The sequence below is a fragment of the Bufo gargarizans genome, chromosome 4 (genome assembly GCF_014858855.1).
Source record: "Bufo gargarizans isolate SCDJY-AF-19 chromosome 4, ASM1485885v1, whole genome shotgun sequence".
NCBI classification, from domain to species: Eukaryota; Metazoa; Chordata; class Amphibia; order Anura; family Bufonidae; genus Bufo; species Bufo gargarizans.
The window spans coordinates 218,578,976-218,601,215 of NC_058083.1; the positions used below are offsets into that span (position 1 = coordinate 218,578,976).

Below are 22,240 nucleotides of genomic sequence, written 5' to 3' on the forward strand. Positions count from 1 at the left end.
TTATTTACTATGATATGCTTTTATCGGTGGGTTCACATCATTTTTGCCATCCGTTTAACATGTACAAAAAACATATACGTTAATGGTTGCTTCAGACTGATGCATCCGTTCATTAGAGTTCCATCGTAAAAAAAAAATAAAGTATACTTTTTTTTTTTACCGGACTTTAAATGGATGCAAAAGCGTGGTGTGCTGCACTTTTTGTATCTTTTATTTATTTATTTTACAACATATCAGTTAAACGCAAAGCAAAAACGTGATGTGAACCCACCGTATGTCGAGTTATTAATACAGTTCTGTACTACTAGACAAGTTATAGTTGCTGACAACAGAGTTCCACCTCTAGAAACAGAATGTTCCAATAAGGCTCTGTTCACATCTGCACTGGAGGCTCAGTCAACATTTGAAAACTAAAAATTGGGACCACGTATGGCATATTGATAGGATATACTACAAATGTCAGATAGGTGTGGGTACAAGCTCTGAGATCCACTCCTATCTTAAGAACGGAGCTGCAAAGTGAATAAAGAGCAAGCCGTGCATGCGTGGCCACTCTCGATTCACCGCTATGTGACTTCCAAACATAGCGGAGTGCACTCACTCGGCTATTTTCTGAAATCCCATAGAAGTGAAAGGGGAGGATGCACCGCATGCGTTGTGTGCTCTGCCTTTACTTCGAGGCTCTGCATGAGATATTGACATGCTATAAATGTATCAGATGGGACACCCCACTGATCACTGCTCCCTTGTATGAGCCAGGAATGTCTACAAAATGCCATTTTGGAGATGGCTTACAGAAAAGCCACCTCTTTTGCAGCATTGTTTCAGCAAAATGAGTCCTGTAAGTAAGTTTGACTGCATAACATATAATGGAATAAATTAGTGCTGTAGGCCACACAATTTTTTTTCTGGTAAATAAGTCAGTAGGATCCTTTGGGTGCCGTTAGGGTAAGTCATCCAAAGGATTCTTTACAGCTTAGTTTTTTCCAATGAACATTATAAATATGCAACTTAGTACTGTGGTGAGATACATTAAAAATGGCTGTGTGTATTTGAGATCTGTAAGAAGGTAAAATCAATACTTACAGACAAGTTTTAGTTTACCCTGGAAATAATTAAATCAATAAGCACTTTATACTTCAGATATCTCTAAGATGTTATATTCGGTTTCATGCATAGGAATCATTAGAATAACAAATCCATCATGGCTCCCATAAAAATAAATGCTATGACATTTGTGAAAACAGAGATTGAGAAACTTACATGTGTACATAAGGGAAAACACCGGGAGAGTTCCTGATGGTACATCATGGGTGGGAGGTTGTTAGCTCCCCAATACATATTATGCAATGGTGCAGGCTCAGCAGTGGGTGCCAGCTTTCAACATCCCATTGTAAGTAAAAATAAGTATAATTCATATTTTTATATACATATACATACACACACATATATATACATACACACATATATATATATATATATATATATATATATATATATGTATACACATACATATTATATATATATATACATACACACACACACACACATACACACACAGGTCCTTCTAAAAAAAAAGAAAAAATTGCATATTGTGTTAAAGTTCATTATTTTCTGTAATGTACTAAAACATTAGACTTTCATATATTTTAGATTCATTACACACAACTGAAGTACTTCAAGCCTTTTATTGTTTTAATATTGATGATTTTGGCATACAGCTCATGAAAACCTCAAATTCCTATCTAAAAAAATTAGCATATCATGAAAAGGTTCTCTAAACGAGCTATTAACCTAATCATCTGAATCAACTAATTAACTCTAAACACCTGCAAAAGATTCCTGAGGCTTTTAAAAACTCCCAGCCTGGTTCATTACTCAAAACCGCAATCATGGGTAAGACTGCCGACCTGACTGCTGTCCAGAAGGCCATCATTGGCTCCCTCAAGCAAGAGGGTAAGACACAGAAAGAAATTTCTGAACGAATAGGCTGTTCCCAGAGTGCTGTATCAAGGCACCTCAGTGGGAAGTCTGTGGGAAGGAAAAAGTGTGGCAGAAAACGCTGCACAACGAGAAGAGGTGACCGGACCCTGAGGAAGATTGTGGAGAAGGACCGATTCCAGACCTTGGGGGACCTGCGGAACCAGTGGACTAAGTCTGGAGTAGAAACATCCAGAGCCACCGTGTACAGGCGTGTGCAGGAAATGGGCTACAGGTGCCGCATTCCCCAGGTCAAGCCACTTTTGAACCAGAAACAGCGGCAGAAGCGCCTGACCTGGGCTACAGAGAAGCAGCACTGGACTGTTGCTCAGTGGTCCAAAGTACTTTTTTCGGATGAAAGCAAATTTTGCATGTCATTCGGAAATCAAGGTGCCAGAGTCTGGAGGAAGACTGGGGAGAGGGAAATGCCAAAATGCCTGAAGTCCAGTGTCAAGTACCCACAGTCAGTGATGGTCTGGGGTGCCATGTCAGCTGCTGGTGCTGGTCCACTGTGTTTTATCAAGGGCAGGGTCAATGCAGCTAGCTATCAGGAGATTTTGGAGCACTTCATGCTTCCATCTGCTGAAAAGCTTTATGGAGATGAAGATTTCATTTTTCAGCACGACCTGGCACCTGCTCACAGTGCCAAAACCACTGGTAAATGGTTTACTGACCATGGTATTACTGTGCTCAATCGGCCTGCCAACTCTCCTGACCTGAACCCCATAGAGAATCTGTGGGATATTGGGAAGAGAAAGTTGAGAGACGCAAGACCCAACACTCTGGATGAGCTTAAGGCCGCTATCCTAGGCCTCTAGCCTTATGACGTTGCATTGTCCTGCTGGAAGAGCCCATCTGCCTCAGGTAAAAAAAAAAACTGTCGGCATGTATGGGTGTACATGATCTGCTAGGATTCATATCCAAATCGGTTGAGAGTGCCTTCCACATGGATGAGGAGGCCCAGAGAATGCTACGAAAACATTCCTCAGACGGCAACCCTTTGCCAATCAGCAGAGGCCCATTTGCTGAACTGCTGTGAAAATTAAAGCCTTTTCAGGCCAATACAATGTCATATACAGAGGTGTAGTGACCCCCCCGTCTTCTTTGGAGCTCAATAAACAGTAGGGTTCGCTGAAGAGTTTTGACACACGATTGGTAGCCCCCTGGTTAATTTTGGTGGTGAGCTGCTCCACTATAGTGAGTAGGTCTTCCCTCCGTAGCAGACACTCACAGCAGTTTCTATATCACTTATTCACAATGGTGACACTTGTCCACTTGTACCACAGCAGAACGTGAACAGTTCACAAATTGCCCAGTTTCAGAAATACTGCAACCCTTGGCCCAAAAGACAATAATCATCCCTCTTTGCAACTAAGTAATTGCCCCACCTATTGCGCACCTTATATACCCACCAAGCCAGCTCACATGTCAGGCTCTCTGCCCCAGTGCCATAGGTTACTCCCCCAGTGCCACCAGCCCTAGCACCATCAGGATCCCTTCCAGTGCCATGTCCTCCTCATAGCCATCAGTCCCCAGCACCAGTGAAATAAAATACCTTTCCTGTAGGGACGCCGCAGTTGCATCGTCTTCTTCACGCGCTGCACTGTCCTCTTGACATCATAGTGCACGCTTACGTGCACTACATCCTGACAATGTGTGTATGTCAGGATACAGGGCAGGGTGATGCGGGCTGGCGGAAGACCACAAAGTGTGAGTAATAGCAAACGCTTCACTCACGCTCCGTGGTCACATGGCACAATTGAATTTGCATCAAGGATTTTTGTGTGTCGAGTTACTCGATTGATTCGAGTCATCGTTTCAGGCCTACTCGCAAAGTCGCACATGACTTCATTGAATAACCACTTTAAAACTTGTAACCGAACTCTGCTTCGGTTCAGATTGGTACCTCGGAACCGAAGCGGAGTTCGATTACAAAGAAAAACACTTGAAATTCATCTTTTTATAAGGACAAACATGCAGGAAAAAAATGAGGGCTACAATAGCAGATTTCAAGCATTTACCCAAACACTGCCATCCATTCTTATTTAAGAATATAATTAGTATGATAAACAGAAAAGTATAGTACAAAAAAGGTACACGAAAGAACAGTTGAGGAAGCAATCAGTTTTGCTTCCTAGAAGCCAGAGAGCTGAGAAAAGCACACAAAGCTCTTTCTTATTTCAGATTAGTTTCTTCTTTTTTTTTTTTTATCGCTATCTGCAAAGCCTCTTCAAATGGAAATGAGCGACATGTGTCAAATTCATTACAGAACATCCAAAATATAGTATAAGCAGTAATTTCCGAGCACAAATAAAATGAAATTGCAGGCAAACTTTCAAGCGTGCTTAATAATAAAACATTAGGTACAAGTGATCACAGTATTCATAAAGATTTGATTTACAATTGTAAAAGGCTGCAATAGTATTAAGTTTATAGCTTGTCTAAATGGAAAAAGAAAGCTCAAAAAGGTACATGAATATTCAGATACAGCAGTGCCGAGGTTTCTCTTTTGTCAAAATGTGCCCCATGATAACATGTATTGTACATCTGATTGTCCATAATACTGCAAGTAAAATTACAAAATTATTTTAATTCAATGAATTATCATCTTGAAAGAATGTTAAATGTCAGATTCAGCTGCTAATTTTTGATCTTTATTGTGGAGTAATTTACAAGGGAGAAAGAACATGAGAAAGAGCAAAAAGGAGAGAGTTTGTCAAATTTGCCTTAATTCTGTGTATATTATTGGGCGCATCATGAGCTTCCATCCTCTTAAAAATGAACGAATAGGATACAAATTTTCACAAACAACCGCACATGCTGACTGTTTATAGCTGGTCTACAATCAAAAGCTGGTCATACCTATTTGAGGGATATAAAAACCAAACAGAAAAAACACATTGGGGGAGATTAAGTGGTGCTACAAAGTCACAAATTGTGGTGCATATCATATTTGCAACTTTTTGAGTTTCTCACTACTTTCCTAAAGTACTGAGAAAAGGAGTGTGTCCTAGCAAGAGGGGAGGAGCCTCCTGAGCTTTTTAAATTTGCTATAACTTGCACTGTCTACACCTGCCACTAAATGCTAGCTCAAGTCTACACCTGCCACGAAATGCTTCAGGACAGAATACAGATTTTTGAGCACAAAGAAAAAAAAAAAAAAGGGTCACAATCTAACTCCAGTAGCAGGGCTGAGTAGGAAAACTGGAGTAGCTTTTCTAGACAAAACTGTTAGGCTTAAAGCATACCAGAGTTAAAGACAATCATAACTGAAGGAACTTTTTTTGGGGTCAGTCCATAATGTTTTATTTGTTTTTTTCCAGCCATATTATTCCATTTCAACTGCAGAGCTAGATGCATTTCACTCAGAAGCAGGGGGTGTCTCCCTTCTGCCAGTAGTGTATACAGTGACCTCACTTCCCACTAGGTTTGTTTTCTTTTAGGGAGCTCATGACGCATATAAGGAGGGATAAATCACACTTCTAGAAAAGCAAAAGACTCCTGTGACGTTCAGAAGCAGTTTTATCAAGCTCAGGATCTCAGCTAGCTCTGACAACCCCCACTTTCTCTCAGCCATCTTTTGAGTCTCTGCTACCTGGGACAGATCTTGACAACAGGCAGTGGACTGCAACTTAGGTGGAAGTGAGAACCCTAGAGGCCATGAATTTATACTTTTTTCAGGTGGACGCAGGCATATTTTTCAAATGAAGGGATTTCGAAATTTGCTATTTCTACTATTCTTTATGAAATGAAAGTGTGCAAAAGTACAGTGACTTTTAAGGATAAGACACATTTATCAAACAGCATGAGACATTTGATAAATGTGGCATAAAGTATGCCACAGAATCAAGAAAAACGGACTTCAAATATTCCCCTCATGATCAAGTTTTCTGTGTGCGTTTAATAGTAATAAAATTATATGCTACTGCTGGATTTTAATACTGCAAAATCATTTTTAAAATTCTACTATAGCAAAAAAAATTTTTTAAGGGAATTTGAAATATCTTTAAACTTAGGAAGCCTTAGGTCCCTTTCACACGAGCATGATTTCCGCGCGGGTGCAATGCGTGACGTGAACGCATAGCACCCGCACTGAATCCGGAGCCCATTCATTTCAATTGGTCTGTGCACATGAGCGTTGTTTTTCACGCATCAGTTCTGCGTTGCGTGAAAATCGTAGCATGTTCTATATTCAGAGTTTTTCACGCAGCCCCAGCCCCATAGAAGTAAATGGGGCTGCGTGAAAAACGCATTGCATCCGCAAGCAAGTGCGGGCGCAATGTGTTTTTCACTGATGGTTGCTAGGAGACGTTGTTTGTAAACCTTCAGTTTTTTATCACACGCGTGAAAAACGCATTGCACCCGCGCGGAAAAAACTGAACAACTGAACGCAATCGCAGACAAAACTGACTGAACTTGCTTGCAAAATAGTGCGAGTTTCACTGAACGCACCCTGAACGCATCCGGACCTAATCCGTCACGCTCGTGTGAAAGGGGCCTTAAACATACGCACATGTGGTAAAGTACTTCACCCCGGCTTTCTTTTTCACAATACTGTACACTTACTGCAGCAACATTGCTTTTTGAAGGCATGCCCCCTCTTTTTTTTATATAAAAGTATTGGCAGATCTCCTTTTCCTACATTTACTCTATACACGATCGCATTTGGACAAATAAACCACTGATGATACGGATGCAACAGAATTCTTTATTCAAGATAAAAAATACAAAGAATATTCTTCCGTTACCTTAACAATGCATCAAACATACAGAACAGATACTACTTTGCATGGAGAGACTGACTAAAATCTTTCAGTCTACGTTATTTCACCTTGGTAAGCTGTTAACCATGCAGATCTACAACAGGCAGGCTGGACAGTGTAATATTCTGAAAAAGACACTTAACTCCCTATATATACAAAAATATCATCTACACAAAATGAATCCAACATGCAAAAGCCTTTTAAAATGACAATAAAAAAACAATTTTTTGGTCTACAGCAGAGGTAGACAGCCAGCGACTCTACAACGCTCATTATGATCTGACAGTCTAAAGGTTCGTTCACAGTTTAAGCTCTAAAAGATGTCGGCAAAGAAAAATCTTCTCTCTGTTCGGAAGTTAAAAGAGCTTGTCCCATTACAAGAACGTATCCCCTATTCACAGGATATGGGATGCGCCTGACTATAGCATTTTTAAAGGGTTGTCCCATTACAAGAACAGGATATGGGATATGTTTCTGACCAGTGGGGGTCTGACTGCTGCTGATCACAAGAAAAAGGGACTTGCGTTTCCTCCCTTTGAATGATGCGCCAAAGACGCATGCGTTTTCTATTCAACTCTATGGGACTGCCAGAGACAGCCGAATTGCACTTGGCTATCTCTGGCGGTGACAGTTGCGGACACGCATGAGTGTCTGGGGCTTCATTCAAATGGGGGGGAAGGAACACTAGCTCCTATAGTCAGAGACCCACTAGTCAGGCATTTATCCCATACCCTACGTTCTTGTAATGGGACAACCCTTTAAAAATGCTATAGTCCATGATCCCTAACAGAAATAGCAGAGCATGCTGGGTCCTGTAGTTTCACAATGGTATAAAGCCCAGTTTACAGGGGCAGCTCTGTATAGATATTACACAACTAGGCACATTATAATGGTCTTGTATAGAAATATGCCGTGTACACTACTAGATGGAAAAATCTGATGTAATAAAACGCTATGCAAAACACACCTCTTCTACATAATTGTTTACTAACAAAAAAGAAAAAAAAAAAAAAAAAAAAAAAGGAACAGAAACCTCTCAACTCCTTCATAAAAGCAACGAAAAGGTAAATTAATTTATCAATAAATTAAGCTGTGCATCACAAATACATTATCAAGGTGAAATACAGGCACTTAACAGTTAATGTGCAAGGCAGATACCCTTTACTGGCAACAGTATAAAGGCAATCTAAATTACAACCAGTGTAGACATTCGCTAAGGAATTACTGTTTTTGGTAAAACCAACTTTAATTTTGGTTATGCAAGTATTATGCAGGCACAATCAAAGCAACCCCAACATTTTCATAGGTGTTTTTTTTTTTTTTTTTCACATGAAGGAAAAGTGAGCATTTTAGACAATGTTCTAATACAAAAAAACAGATTATGAGTGCAAATTTATTTTGGTAGGACTCATTTAAAGGGTATGGACACCTCCAGGGGCATTTTTTTTTCTTCTTCTAATGATAGCATTTTACTAGTTTTGGTCTACAAATTTTCTTTTCAATTGGTCTTTATTAAAAATGTTTATCCGTTAAGGGATAAAAATCTGTCTGTTTTGCAAGCAGTTACAGTCTGTTTTCTTTGAATGCTGTCAACTGACGGCTCATGTGTAGCTCTTATCTCTAAACTTCTAACCTCACAAACACTCATTGTGGCTCAATTCTTATCAAACTGATAAGAATATGGCTAAGGCCTCCTGCACACGACAGTATATTTTAACGTCACGCAAAATGTGGTTCCGTTGTACCGTGATCCGTGCCCGTTTTTTCTTCCGTGATTTTTGGAGGATCCACGGACATGATAAATGAAAAAAAAAATAAATCTAAGTCAAGTTTGCCATTGAAATGATAGGAAAAACGGATACTGATCACGGACGCGGATCACAATCTTGTGTGCATCCGTGATTTTTCACGGACCCATTGACTTGAACGGGCCCGTGAACCGTTGGCTGTGAAAAAAATAGGACAGGTCATATTTTTTTCACGGCCAGGAAACACGGATCACGGATGCGGCTGCCAAACGGTGCATTTTCCGATTTTTCCACGGACCCATTGAAAGTCAATGGGACCGCAGAAAAACACATTAAACGGGGCAACGGCCACGGGTGCACACAACGGTCGTGTGCAGGAGGCCTTAGATAAGTGTTTGAGGACAGACATATGAGCAAGACAAGAGCCGTCAGTTGACAGGATTCAAAGAAAAGCTTGCAAAACAGACTGATTTTTAACCCTTGTTTCTCAGAAACAACCAGAAATTTTTAACAAAGACCAACTGAAAATGATTTCTAGCCTACAACAAGTAAAATTCTATCATAAAAAATGCCCCCGAAGGTGTCCAAAATGCCTTTAAATATAAAAGTACATAGGTATACAATACTTAGGATATTTTGGTATAAAATGACATGAAATCTATGAAACTTGTGTAAAGATATTGCATATTTAGAGATTTCTAGCTATGTCATTCTAACTCTTCCCAATTTTCGGTGAGGTTGCCTTTGCTCCGCCGTCTAATACTAACTAGTTTGCCGGCTGACTTAATACTCCACCTAGAACTGTTTCCAGAACTAGACAAATTTGTATACTTGGAGGATCCTTGGCCTTCTTCTTCCCAGCCTTGCCAAGAGTGGTTGTCATCTAAAGGGTCTTCTGCAAAGGACGGGGGGTCTTCAACCATAATTTGTGGCGGCTCCCAGCCCTCAATCTCATCAGCTTTCTTTGGTTGAATATTTTGTTTAATTGCCAAACTGTCCCAAAAGCCAGATTTCTTCTCCGTTTTTACTTCATCTTTTGTCTTCACAGAAGCTCTATATAAAAGAAGGATACACAATGCGATTAAAAGGGGATTAAGAAGTATGTAAAAGCCCCTTCTTTAGCAAGGGTAAAATCATTTGTATTTAAATGGAAACCTTTCACATGATGAAACATAGCATCTGAGCTGCAGGCAGTGTGTTGTAGAGCAGGAGGAGCGGAGCAGACCGATATGTAGCTTTGTGGGAAAAGCTTGAGTATAACTTATTCATTAATGTCCTATTAGTGACTGACAGCTATCTCTGTATACACAGTCAGAGGAAAGGCTCTAGGACCGCCTCACAGACTTTGAAGGCCAGAATTAGCAGGAATTTAAGTACATAAATTACAAGTTTCACTAAATATTTTCCAATAAAACTATACATCAGTCTGTTCAGCTCCTCCTGCTTTATATCATGCTGCCTGCAGCTCAGACACCATGTTTAACATGACAGGTTCCCTTTAAACAGGACCTGTAACGTCTAATGACTAGAGATGAGCAAATCAATTATAAATCCGATTCGTCTGGTGATTCACTTCGGATAAATCATGTCAAACAGTGCTCGTTATTTTGCTTTTAAAATGCAGTACACTACCGAGGCAAACAGGTCAGGGAGGAAGAAGACGGAGACGCACATGACCATGGAATGTGCGCTGACTGGCAAGCTTGCCCACAATGCTTTGCAGGCAGCATGACCGCCAATAAGGAGAAGATATATTGGCTGCTCTATCAGGCTTCATGTTAGCTCTGAAGCCCAGATGTCATTGTGCGTCACTGATGTGATAGGACTTGTCTGCCATGTCTGAGAGACAGACAGCAATCACAGACAAGGCATAATACCAGCATCACCAGCAGCATATATTTCATTGCAAACGCTGCACACTTGCACCTTTTTCCTTTCCAAAAACCTGCTGAAATGTTTCTATAGTGTGCAAATAATATTCTTTTAGAGTGTCAATACCATCGTACAGTGTGTTTGTAGCAGGGGACATTAAGGGGGCATTCCCATCACAGACAATGGGGGCATATCGCTGGGATATGCCCCCATTGTCTGATAGGTGCAGGTTCCACCTCTAGGTCCATATGGATTTCAAGTGGTCCTTCCACCACCAAGCGCTGCTGCCCGCAAAGTAAATGGGAGCACACCAAACACGCGCGGCCCCTGCTCCGATTCATTTCTATGAGGCAGACGGAAATAGCTGAGCAGTGTGCCCTCAGTTCATTTCCCCGTACCTATCAGACAATGTGGGCATATCGGAGTGATATGCCCCCACTGTCTGTGATGGGAATACCCCTTCAACCATATTTTTCGGACTATAAGACACTTTACAGCAAGAAAAAAAAGTCTTGATTCAGCATCTTATGGTCTGCAGTAAGGGTGGTCCAACAGTGCCAGACCTCTGTCTGCTTCATTAAATGATCTGGCTCTTTGAGAGAGGTATGCATCTGCACACTTCTCTCTTCCTGCCCAACACTGATCTGTAAAAGAACAGGAGGGGAGAGTCCTGCTTTCCTACACCATTTTTAATGCGTCATGCTGCTTTTACCTTGAGCTGAAATCCTCAGCATGTTATAGCCCCTTTAGGGCTCATGCACACAAACGTATTTTCTTTTTGCTTCCGTTCTTTTTGTGGACTGTATGCGGAACCATTCACTTCAATGGGTCCGCAAAAAACAATGGAAGGTACTCCGTGTGCATTCCGTTTTTCCATTCCGCAAAAAAGTAGTGCATGTCCTATTATTGTCCACAAGTCAATGGGTCCGCAAAAAATACGGAACACATCCGTATATCATCCGTATTTTGCAGATTCATACTGCAGAAATGCTATGCCCAGCCCATATTGCTCATATGTTCGGTGATTAGTAAGTTACTGTTTGCGATCCTCAAAAAAAGGATCGCATACGGAAACCATACGGATAGGTTTTGTGGAATAACGGAACGGAAGATACGGAACAGATCCACGAAAAACGGACCGCAAAACAACAATGGTCATGTGCATGAGCCCTTAACTACAATTCCTAAAGCTCCCTTTTGGCTGTGACTTGCACATGGGTGAAGCTACGGCACAGAAGAAAATGGAAATCTCCCTGGCTGAATCAGAGGTTAGCAAAGTCCATATTCCTCATCCCATCAATTTACTCCTATGTGTGGTCCATTGTGCTGACCACGTGGGTATGTGCACAACATGCGTGCAGCAGTGCTGTGTTTGTTGTGTGCGTGCAAGACACAGGAGCTGACCAGAACTATTAACCCCCTCTACGCTAGATGCCAAAGTTAATAACCTTGTTCCCGCCACTTCATTAAACCACCAGGAAAGTAGACTTTTTTTTTTTTACACATTTTCTGACAAAATTTTCTTCTGAAAGAATAGAAAAGAGAAATATTATCCTGGGAGACCTCAGAGTGTCCAGCCAGTTGGAGCACTTTTGATTTGGGAAGAATCCATTTGGACCTGAATCAAATTTTTGGACCTATCAGAAACAAACCCAAAACGAATTTTAAGAAATTTGCTCATCTTTACTTTTGACATGTCTATTTTAGTAACTAAATTCATCCCCCAATTCTAGGGCATCTATTCTAATGACTATTTTCTGCCATTCATCTATTATTCCTACTAGTATCTTACAAATTAATTGCCAGCACTCTGTAATAACGGTCCAAATTAGCGTTATTAGTTTGGGATATGTCCCTGGACTCTTACACTGGCAGCACTGATTGGACAGTGCCAGACTACGCAGGGACACCCCCCCCCAAACTGGTAACACCCAGATGGACTTTTATTGCAGACTGCTGGCAGTTCATCCATAAACTTCTAGTAGGAATAATAAAGGAATGGCACAGCAGAGTCATAAGACTGATACTGCTGGAGGCATCTATGAGAACGGGAACCTATATTCATGTGTGGTGGCACTGTTCTGCTCTAATCACATTCTGGTCCCGGGTCACCTCAATCATCCAAAGTGGGGATGCTTTACCTGCGGGCCTCCAGCTGTTGCAAAACTACAACTCCCAGTATGCCCTAATAGCTGTAGGATGTCCAAGCATGCTGGGAGTTGTAGCATCCCTGATCCAAAGTATATGCTCTTTAACCTGCTCACGACCGCCGTACGCAGGATTGCGTCTTCTTGGCGGTCGTGCTCTTCTGGATGGACGCGCCGGCGCGTCCTCACGCGAGATTTCCGGGTAAGCCGGCCCGCGCATGCGCATCGCGGGCCGGCAAAATTTAAAGAACAAGTTCGTCATCAACCTGCCGGCCACGATCATTGGCTGGCAGGTTGATGATTTTCAAAAAACGAATCAGCAGCCAGATACCACATCATATTAGTAAATATGATGTGGTTATATGGCTGCTGTGCTCCTCTGCTCCTTCTTTTGGTCGGTTGGTTCCAGCAGAGGAGCACACATCACTGTGAGTACCCACCAACACCACACTTAGCCCCCAGATCACCTCCCAGCACCCGATTTAACCCTTTGATCACCCCTTCTTGCCCCTGTCAATCACTAGTGAAAAGGAAAAAAGTGATCAGTGCAAACTGTCACTTTTTTTTTTTCACTGGTATTGACCGTTAGGTTTTAGGTATAGTTTAGGCCCCTTGGTTAGGTAGTTTAGTGATCAGTTAGCGCCAAGCCCACCGCACCGCAGTCCGGTATTCGCTGATTAGCGTATCGCTAATCAGCATTTGTACTTTTATAGTATCTGGAAATGATCAAAACTGATCACGGTCAGATCTATAATTGTATTAGTGTCACTTTAGTTCGCCCTCCACCCAAAACGCAGTGTTTGCCCGATCAGGCCTGATCGGTTGCCCACACGTGCGTTCGCCCGCAGTGACAAAAAAAATTTTTTTTTTGATCACTGCACATTCACTTTACACGCACTGCGGCGATAAAAAAATCAGTTTTGATATTTTTTATCAACCGCAGCGGCCTCAGGTACTTCGCTAGCCTCCCCTTTGTAAGACAGGCTTGCTTTTTTTTCTTGGGTAGTCTCAGGGAATACCCCCAAATTTAGTTGCCCAAATGTCTAACAGGGGGTATTCTTCTGAAGAGGCCTACAGGCTTCTGACCCAGTCGGATGAGGAATGGGAACCCTCATCTGATGAATCCAGCGGGTCAGAATACGAACCTGTAGAAAGCAGTGGCTCTCTGACCCAAAGTTCGGACGAGGAGGCTGAGGTCCCTGATACCACCAGGCGTACCCGGCCCCGTGTCGCTAGACCGCAGGTTGCGCAGGATCCGCTTCAAGAGCAGCAGAGTGGGGCTGGTGCTGTCGGATTACGTGGTGAGGCATACACCAGCAGCCCAGCCCTCCCTGGACCTAGTACCAGCACTGCCGTACAACCTGGTGAAGTAGCGAGCACCAGAAGGGCAGTTGAAGCTGGTACGGTGGCACGTGCAGTAGTGACCCCGTCGCAGCCACCGCAAAGACGTGCCCGTAGAGCCCCTAGAATCCCAGAGGTGCTGGCAAACCCTGATTGGCAGTCCCCAACTTCAGCCGCACCTGTAGTTTTCCCTTTCACTGCCCAGTCTGGAGTTCGGGTTGAGACAGCTCAGATCGGTTCGGCCCTGGGATTTTTTGAGCTGTTCTTGACTGCGGAGCTCTTGGACTTAGTCGTGGCCGAAACAAATCGGTATGCCACACAATTTATATCCGCCAACCCGGGAAGCTCTTATGCCCAGTCTTTCCGGTGGAAACCAGTCCAAGTTTCCGAATTTAAAACTTTTCTGGGCCTCCTCCTCAACATGGGCCTGACAAAAAAGCATGAATTGCGGTCATATTGGTCCACAAACCCAATTCATCACATGCCCATGTTCTCTGCTGCTATGTCCAGGACACGATTTGAGACCATCCTGCGTTTCCTGCACTTTAGTGACAACACCGCCTCCCGTCCCAGAGGCCACCCTGCTTTTGACCGGCTCCACAAAATTCGGCCCCTCAGACCATTTCAACCTGAAATTTGCAGATTTGTATACCCCAGAGCAAAACATCTGCGTAGACGAGTCCCTGATACATTTTACCGGGCGCCTTGGCTTCAAACAATACATCCCAAGCAAGCGCGCCCGGTATGGGGTCAAATTGTATAAGCTCTGTGAAAGGGCCACAGGCTATACCCACAAATTTCGGATCTATGAGGGAAAAGATCAGACCCTGGAGCCGGTCGGTTGCCCTGACTACCTGGGGAGCAGTGGGAAGACAGTTTGGGACTTGGTGTCACCCTTATTCGGCAAGGGGTACCATCTTTATGTGGACAATTTCTACACAAGTGTGGCCCTCTTTAGGCATTTGTTTCTAGAACGGATTGGCGCCTGTGGTACCGCGCGAGCTAGTCGCGCGGGCTTCCCCCCCAACGGCTCGTTACCACCCGTCTTGCAAGGGGCAGAGGGCCGCACTGTGTAACGAAGAACTGCTCGCGGTGAAATGGAGAGACAAGCGTGACGTTTACATGCTCTCCTCCATTCACGCAGACACGACAATCCAAATTGAGCGAGCAACCCGTGTCATTGAAAAGCCCCTCTCAGTCCACGACTATAATTTGCTCATGGGAGGGGTGGACTTCAATGACCAGATGTTGGCTCCGTATTTAGTGTCCCGACGCACCAGACGCTGGTATAAGAAGGTGTCTGTATATTTAATTCAATTGGCTCTGTACAATAGTTTTGTTCTCTACAGTAAGGCTGGGAGAACTGGATCCTTCCTCAAATTTCAGGAAGAGATCATCGAGAGCCTCCTGTACCCAGGAGGTTCCGTGGCCCCATCCACCAGTGTAGTTAGCCGTCTACACGAGCGACATTTCCCCAGTGTCGTTGCTGGTACCTCAAACTGACCGCCACCCCGCAAAAAATGTCGTGTCTGTAGCAGGAGTGGAATAAGGCGTGACACCCGCTATTTCTGTCCTGACTGTCCTGACCACCCTGCCCTATGCTTTGGAGAGTGTTTTCGGAAGTACCACACACAGGTACACCTAGCATAGGGATCATCTCACCAGGATAGGCACACAGGGCTATTGAGGCCCATTCACTCAAACAGCTGCTGCAAACCTCTCCTTTCACCTGGGACAAAGTGCATAACGCACTTCGCCACATCTTTGGGCGATTTGCGCTTTGCACATTGACCCATGGGGAAGGAGAGGTTTGTTCTATAAAGGTAAAAAAAAAAAAAAAAACCCCAGTAAGCAAAAAGGTTAATGTTCAGTTAAAAAAGTTAAAGTTTATATGTTCTGTTGCAAAGTTAATAAAATTATTGCGTTGCGGCCTGGTTTTTTCTTTTTTTACCTTCCAGGTGGACCAACCGATCGACTAGCTGCAGCACCGATGTGCATTCTGACAGAAGCATTGCGCTGCTGTCAGATTACACGCAAGTCGGTGTATGCGGCGCTGCAAGACGGGATTTTCTCCTCTGCAGTGACAGATACGTTTGCCGAGGCATACGAGCTGAGGAGGAGGCGGCGTTCCTATGCTTTGGCAAACACTTTGTATGTAAAAAAAAATAAAAAATCCCGGCAATGATTTATTCATCCACATCGATTGATGTGAATGGAGAAATCTGGTTTGCCAGGGCATACGAGCTAAGTGAGTATGGATGTAGGGCGGAGCTCCTATGTCCTGGCAGACGCCTTTCCCCTCCATTTTTTTTTTGGCAGAGATTTTTTCATCCACATTGATCGATGCGAATGAAGAAATCTGTGCCGTTCATTTTTTTCTTTCAGCCCAGAGGCTGAACGGAAAAAAAAAAATCTCATTACCTGTATGCTCAATATAAGGAGAATAGCAGAAACTCCTAATGCTGGCCATACATGTAATGATTGCGGAGACCCTCAAATGCCAGGGCAGTACAAACACCCCACAACTGACCCCATTTTGGAAAGAAGACACCCCAAGGTATTCGCTGAGGGGCATATTGAGTCCATGAAAGATTTAAATTTTTGTCCCAAGTTAGCAGAAAGTGAGACTTTGTGAGAAAAAAAATAAAAAAAAAAAAATCAATTTCCGCTAACTTATGCGGAAAAAAAAAAATTATATGAACTCACCAGGCCCCTCATTGAATACCTTGGGGTGTCTTCTTTCCAAAGTGGGGTCACATGTGGGGTATTTATACTGCCCTGGCTTTTTAGGGGCCCTAAAGCGTGAGAAGAAGTCTGGGATCCAAATGTCTAAAAATGCCCTCCTAAAAGGAATTTGGGCACCTTTGCACATCTAGGCTGCAAAAAAGTGTCACACATCTGGTATCGCCGTACTCAGGAGAAGTTGGGGAATGTGTTTTGGGGTGTCATTTTACATATACCCATGCTGGGTGAGAGAAATATCTTGGCAAGACAACTTTTCCCATTTTTTTATACAAAGTTGGCATTTGACCAAGATATTTTTCTCACCCAGCATGGGTATATGTAAAATGACACCCCCAAAACACATTCCCCAACTTCTCCTGAGTACGGCGATACCAGATGTGTCACACTTTTTTGCAGCCTAGGTGGGCAAAGGGGCACATATTCCAAAGTGCACCTTTCGGATTTCACCGGTCATTTTTTACACATTTTGATTGCAAAGTTCTTCTCACACATTTGGGCCCCTAAATTGCCAAGGCAGTATAACTACGCCACAAGTGACCCCATTTTGGAAAGAAGACACCCCAAGGTATTCTGTGAGGGGCATGGTGAGTTCCTAGAATTTTTTATTTTTTGTCGCAAGTTAGTGGAATATGAGACTTTGTAAGAAAAAAAATAAAAAAAAAATAATAAAAAAAAAAAATCATCATTTTCCGCTAACTTGTGACAAAAAATAAAAAGTTCTATGAACTCACTATGCCCATCAGCGAATACCTTAGGGTGTCTACTTTCCGAAATAGGGTCATTTGTGGGGGTTTTCTACTGTCTGGGCATTGTAGAACCTCAGGAATCATGACAGGTGCTCAGAAAGTCAGAGCTGTTTCAAAAAATGGAAATTCACATTTTTGTACCATAGTTTGTAAACGCTATAACTTTTACCCAAACCATTTTTTTTTTTTGCCCAAACATATTTTTTTTATCAAAGACATGTAGAACAATAAATTTGGCGAAAAATTTATATATGGATGTCGTTTTTTTGCAAAATTTTACAGCTGAAAGTGAAAAATGTAATTTTTTTGCAAAAAAATCGTTACATTTTGATTAATAACAAAAAAAGTAAAAATGTCAGCAGCAATAAAATACCACCAAATGAAAGCTCTATTAGTGAGAAGAAAAGGAGGTAAAATTCATGTGGGTGGTAAGTTGCATGACAGAGCGATAAACGGTTAAAGTAGTGTAGTGCCGAAGTGTAAAAAGTGCTCTGGTCATGAAGGGGGTTTCAGCTAGCGGGGCTGAAGTGGTTAAGGGAGTCCGAAAGTGCTCCACCTCAGTATCCACCAGTTTCTTATGCAGCCAAAATGATAATACCACCAACGTGGAACCAACCAAAACCTCCCACATACAGAGTAGCACTGAGTGGGAGCCACGTTCTTGTACCCGCTTCCAACAGATTTGGAGACAATGGTGGAACTTAAGATCCCCTGCTGAGTCCACTGCTTTCTACACGAAACCATCTCTGTCTAATTCAATGCAATAGATCAGATCTCTGTCAGGCCACCATTCCCTTCCCTTCCGTCTCTGCCCTTTACCTCCACACACTTTGGGGGAGATTTCTCATAGCCCGGGGGCGTAGGTCAGGCTATTATACTTAGACGTGCTGCCGGATGCTGTACCTAATTTATGACGAGGCGTACACCTTACATTGGTACAGCATCCGGCAGTCTGGGCACCACAACTTCAATCAGTTGAGTAGAATGCCAGGCTGAATACCATATATTGTATAGCAGCTGTGTTTGGTATTACAGCCCATGCCCCTTCACATGAATGGGACCGAGTTGCACAATGTCAACATTGAACCTGACATCACAGGCCTAAGAAGTGGCTGCAGCGCTGAACAGAATGCTGCGGCCTCTACAAAAAGCTGATTGGTGGGATGTCAGAAGTTGGATGTCCACCAATCGGATATTGATGACCTATCCGGAGCATAGTTCATCAATATTCTAAACCTGAAAAACCCCTATAACCCCTTAAAGGGGTTATCTGACCCCTTAATTTAACCACTTAGTGACCAAGCACATTTTTAAAAAATTGCATTCCAAGAGCTAGAACTTTTTTGTTTTTTCATAAATGTACTTGTATGAGGTCTTATTTTTTGCAAGACAAGTTATAGTTTTAATGCACCATTTTAAGTACATGTAATGATTGATTAAAGCAAGCCATTTAGCTAAAACCCCCTTTGTTTACGTCAGTAAAAACATGTATGGGTGGTCACTAAGGGGTTAAATGCCCTCCCCCCATATGCCTGGGCCCCTCAGACAGTATGTACTTACCTGGCTCCCCAGCACCCGCATCACTTCTGGGATGAGCCTCCCTAGCATTACCTGCTATTTGCTTCCTCAGCATAACACTCCCCCAACCCGGGAATTTTTTTTAATCTGCGCACGGAACAGGGAGCCAGGTAAGTGCATTGTGTGTGATGAGCCTGGGCATATATGGGGGGGGGGGGGGGGCATTTCAGGGGTCAGATAACCCCATTAAGTACCAGGCCTATTTTTGTATCTGCATTTTCATTTTTTCCTCCCCACATTCCAATAGTCATAACTTTTTTCATTTTACGTTCATATAGCCATATGAGGGCCTATTAATTGAGGGATAGATTGTATTTTTTAAGGGCACCATTTCATTTACTATATCTGTTGTTGGAAAACTTTGGGGGAAATAAACTAAAAACAAAAAACATTTCGGCATTTACTGTGCGCTAAAAATGACATGATGTCCTTATTCATTGGCTCATTACGAATCAATACTGCAATAGTTTTTTTTTTGTTTGACTACTTTATAAAAAAAAAAAAAACTTTGAAAAAATAAAAATGTTGTACATTTTATATTTCTGCCATACACATTAGATAAATGTCGACCGGGTCTTCCAATTTCAGTGGGAATGGCTGACTCCCTCTGATGGCAGATTTCCAGGGAGAGAAGGACTGGTTATGTTCGATTTCAATGGTACAATCCTTTTGTTTTCAGGGAGATAAGTTGCTGTAACAGGTACTTCCTCCCCGCTCCCTTACTAAGACACATACATGCTCAAATAAGCGTGCCTGTGTATGGAGGGGTTGGGAGAAAAGCCAGATTCCCACTATTCCTGAAGGGATTTTCCCTGCTATAAGGCCTCATGCACACGGCCGTTCCGTGCATTGGGGACTGCAATTGTGGTCCCCAATGCACGGGCAACATACGTGCAGCGGGCCGGACCTATTACCTATATACATGTCATATTTATTTGCGGTGCGGAAAAACCGAAAGAACCACCACAGAAGCGCTCCGTAGTGCTTCCGGTGTTCTGTGACTCCGTTCCGCATCTCCGGAATTGCAGATCCATTCAAGTGCATGAGGCCTAAGACTGAAGGTATCCGACATAATCTGGCAGAAGGGCACATATACACCATCATCATTGACCCTTACACTTTTGATTTTGGAGACTTTGATCCTTTCAGCAGTTGCTGTTCATCATCTTTGTTAAATATGGAGGTCACCTCCTTCCAGCCTCGAAAGCTGGCACCCTGGACCTGAAAAAGAATGGTAGACACTTATTCATATGATCTGGAATAGGAATAAATATACGGGCACTAGGTGGTTCGCGGTCCCGCTCCTTCATTTACACTGTAAATATATAAATTCTGCATACAGCTCATTTCCAAAATCAACATGCAGTCAAACACAGAGCGTTTTATTCCAGTGCCCGGAATACTGGAAGTTTTCAGAGCCTCCTGAAGAAATCATTTTCTAATAACAATAACCGCCTTGAAGAATTTTAAAAGGTTGGCCCAGTTATCAGAACAATACAGAGTAAGTAGTCTGAAAGCAAACCTCTTATGTAGACAGGGGCAAATAAAGGCTCATTTGTTCACTTCTCCTATTGCATGTACTTTCATTTTCTTGGCATAGAAATCTGGTAAGAACAGGGAACTGTGTAGTGTGAAGGGGAAAAAATCCATGCAGGTGTATTTAGCAATAAATTTACATTTAGGCTACTTTCACACTTGCGGCAGAGTGATCCGGCGAGCAGTTCTGCAATCTGCAATGCAAACGGACAGCATTTGTAGACAAATCCGGATGCGGACAGTGTTCCCTCTAAGCCTTGGCAGCTGCTGAGCGGGGTCGGCTCAGAGCTGGGCACAGCGCCATCAAAGGTGGGCGCTAGGAAAACCTAAGATAAGTGTCACATCAAAGAGCATACAGTGTAACCTCTGCACCATGCCGTACAATACAGTGTAACCGCTGCACCATGCCGTACAATATATAGTATAGTTCATACACAGTGCCGTACAATATACAGTATAGTTCATGCACCATGCTGTACAATATACAATATAACCCCAAAACCATGCAATATGATGTACATTATAATCCCTACACCATGCTGTACGATGTACATTATAATCCCTACATCATGCTGTACGATGTACATTATAATCCCTACACCATGCTGTACGATGTACGTTATAATCCCTACACCATGCTGTACGATGTACGTTATAATCCATACACCATGCCGTACAATATACAGTATAGTTCATGAAGAAAAGAGAGAAAATCCAGCTCTTGATAGCAGGGAATACTTTATTCACAGCGGTATTAAAACTTCCACATACGCAGGGCAGTCAAATCTATGCATTTCGGACATTTACATGCTGGTCCTTAATCATGATAATGAACAGTATAGTTCATACACCGTGCTGCACAATATAATCCATACACCATGACGTATAATATACATTATAATTCATACACCATGCCGTACAATATACACAATAATCCCCCAGTGTAGGTGGTATACTGTATATTGTACGGCATGGTATCTGAACTATACTGTATATTGTACGGCATAGTGTATGAGCTATACTGTATATTGTACGGCATAGTGTATGAACTATACTGTATATTGTACGGCACTGTATGAACTATACTGTATATTGTACGGCACTGTGTATGAACTATACTGTATATTGTACGGCACGGTGTATGAACTATACTGTATATTGTACGGCATGGTACAGGGATTATAATGTACAGTATACTGTACAGCAAATGACAATATAACCCCTGTGCCATGCTGTACAATAAACAGTTTAACCCCTACACGGTGTCCCTACACTGCACCTCTCTGTATATATTTCATTATTTTGCACCTCTCTGTATATATTTCATTATTTTGCCCCTCTCTCCATCTCTGTATATATTCCATGATAATGAAGGATTTGCTGCCAGTGGGCCTGCCCTCATATGGCCGGCGTGGGCTCCCTTTTCTGAATTCAAGTGCGGCGTGCCCCCCCCCTCCCTATGAAGCCGGTGTGTGTGCATACATAAATAAATAAAAATACCTACTCTGCTCCACTCATCTGTCAGAACAATCCCGTCATACCCTCTCCGGCGCCGCGCCATTCAGTCATCCCGCCATTCAGTCATCCCGCGTGATCCTGCGAGACCTGTGACCTCAGTGCCGAGTCTCGCACTGTCACAGCTGGTGGCGCAGCACCGGAGAGGGTATGGGTTACTTAATGTGCGCACCGGGGCGGTAGCGCAGCCGGCCAATCGCACTGTAGGCGTTATAAAAATAAATTGCACAGAGAGGCCCCGAGCCCCTTACATAAAGTCCGGGCAGCAG

The 22,240-nt window shown here is 42.8% G+C and overlaps 1 protein-coding gene across 7 annotated transcripts in view; it reads right to left on the bottom strand.

Moving 5' to 3' along the window:
* Window positions 1-8,754: 8,754 nt before the first annotated feature.
* The window catches only part of LOC122934525 (testis development related protein), a 141,533-nt gene continuing 128,047 nt past the window's right edge, over window positions 8,755-22,240 (bottom strand). For all 7 annotated transcript variants that reach the window (XM_044290066.1, XM_044290063.1, XM_044290067.1 and 4 more), the window contains 2 exons: window positions 20,038-20,141; window positions 8,755-9,544 (listed from right to left, as the gene is read on the bottom strand). In XM_044290066.1, the coding sequence (XP_044146001.1) occupies window positions 9,199-9,544; window positions 20,038-20,141 (450 nt within the window). In that variant the 3' untranslated portion in view covers window positions 8,755-9,198. The remainder of the gene's footprint in view (window positions 9,545-20,037; window positions 20,142-22,240) is intronic.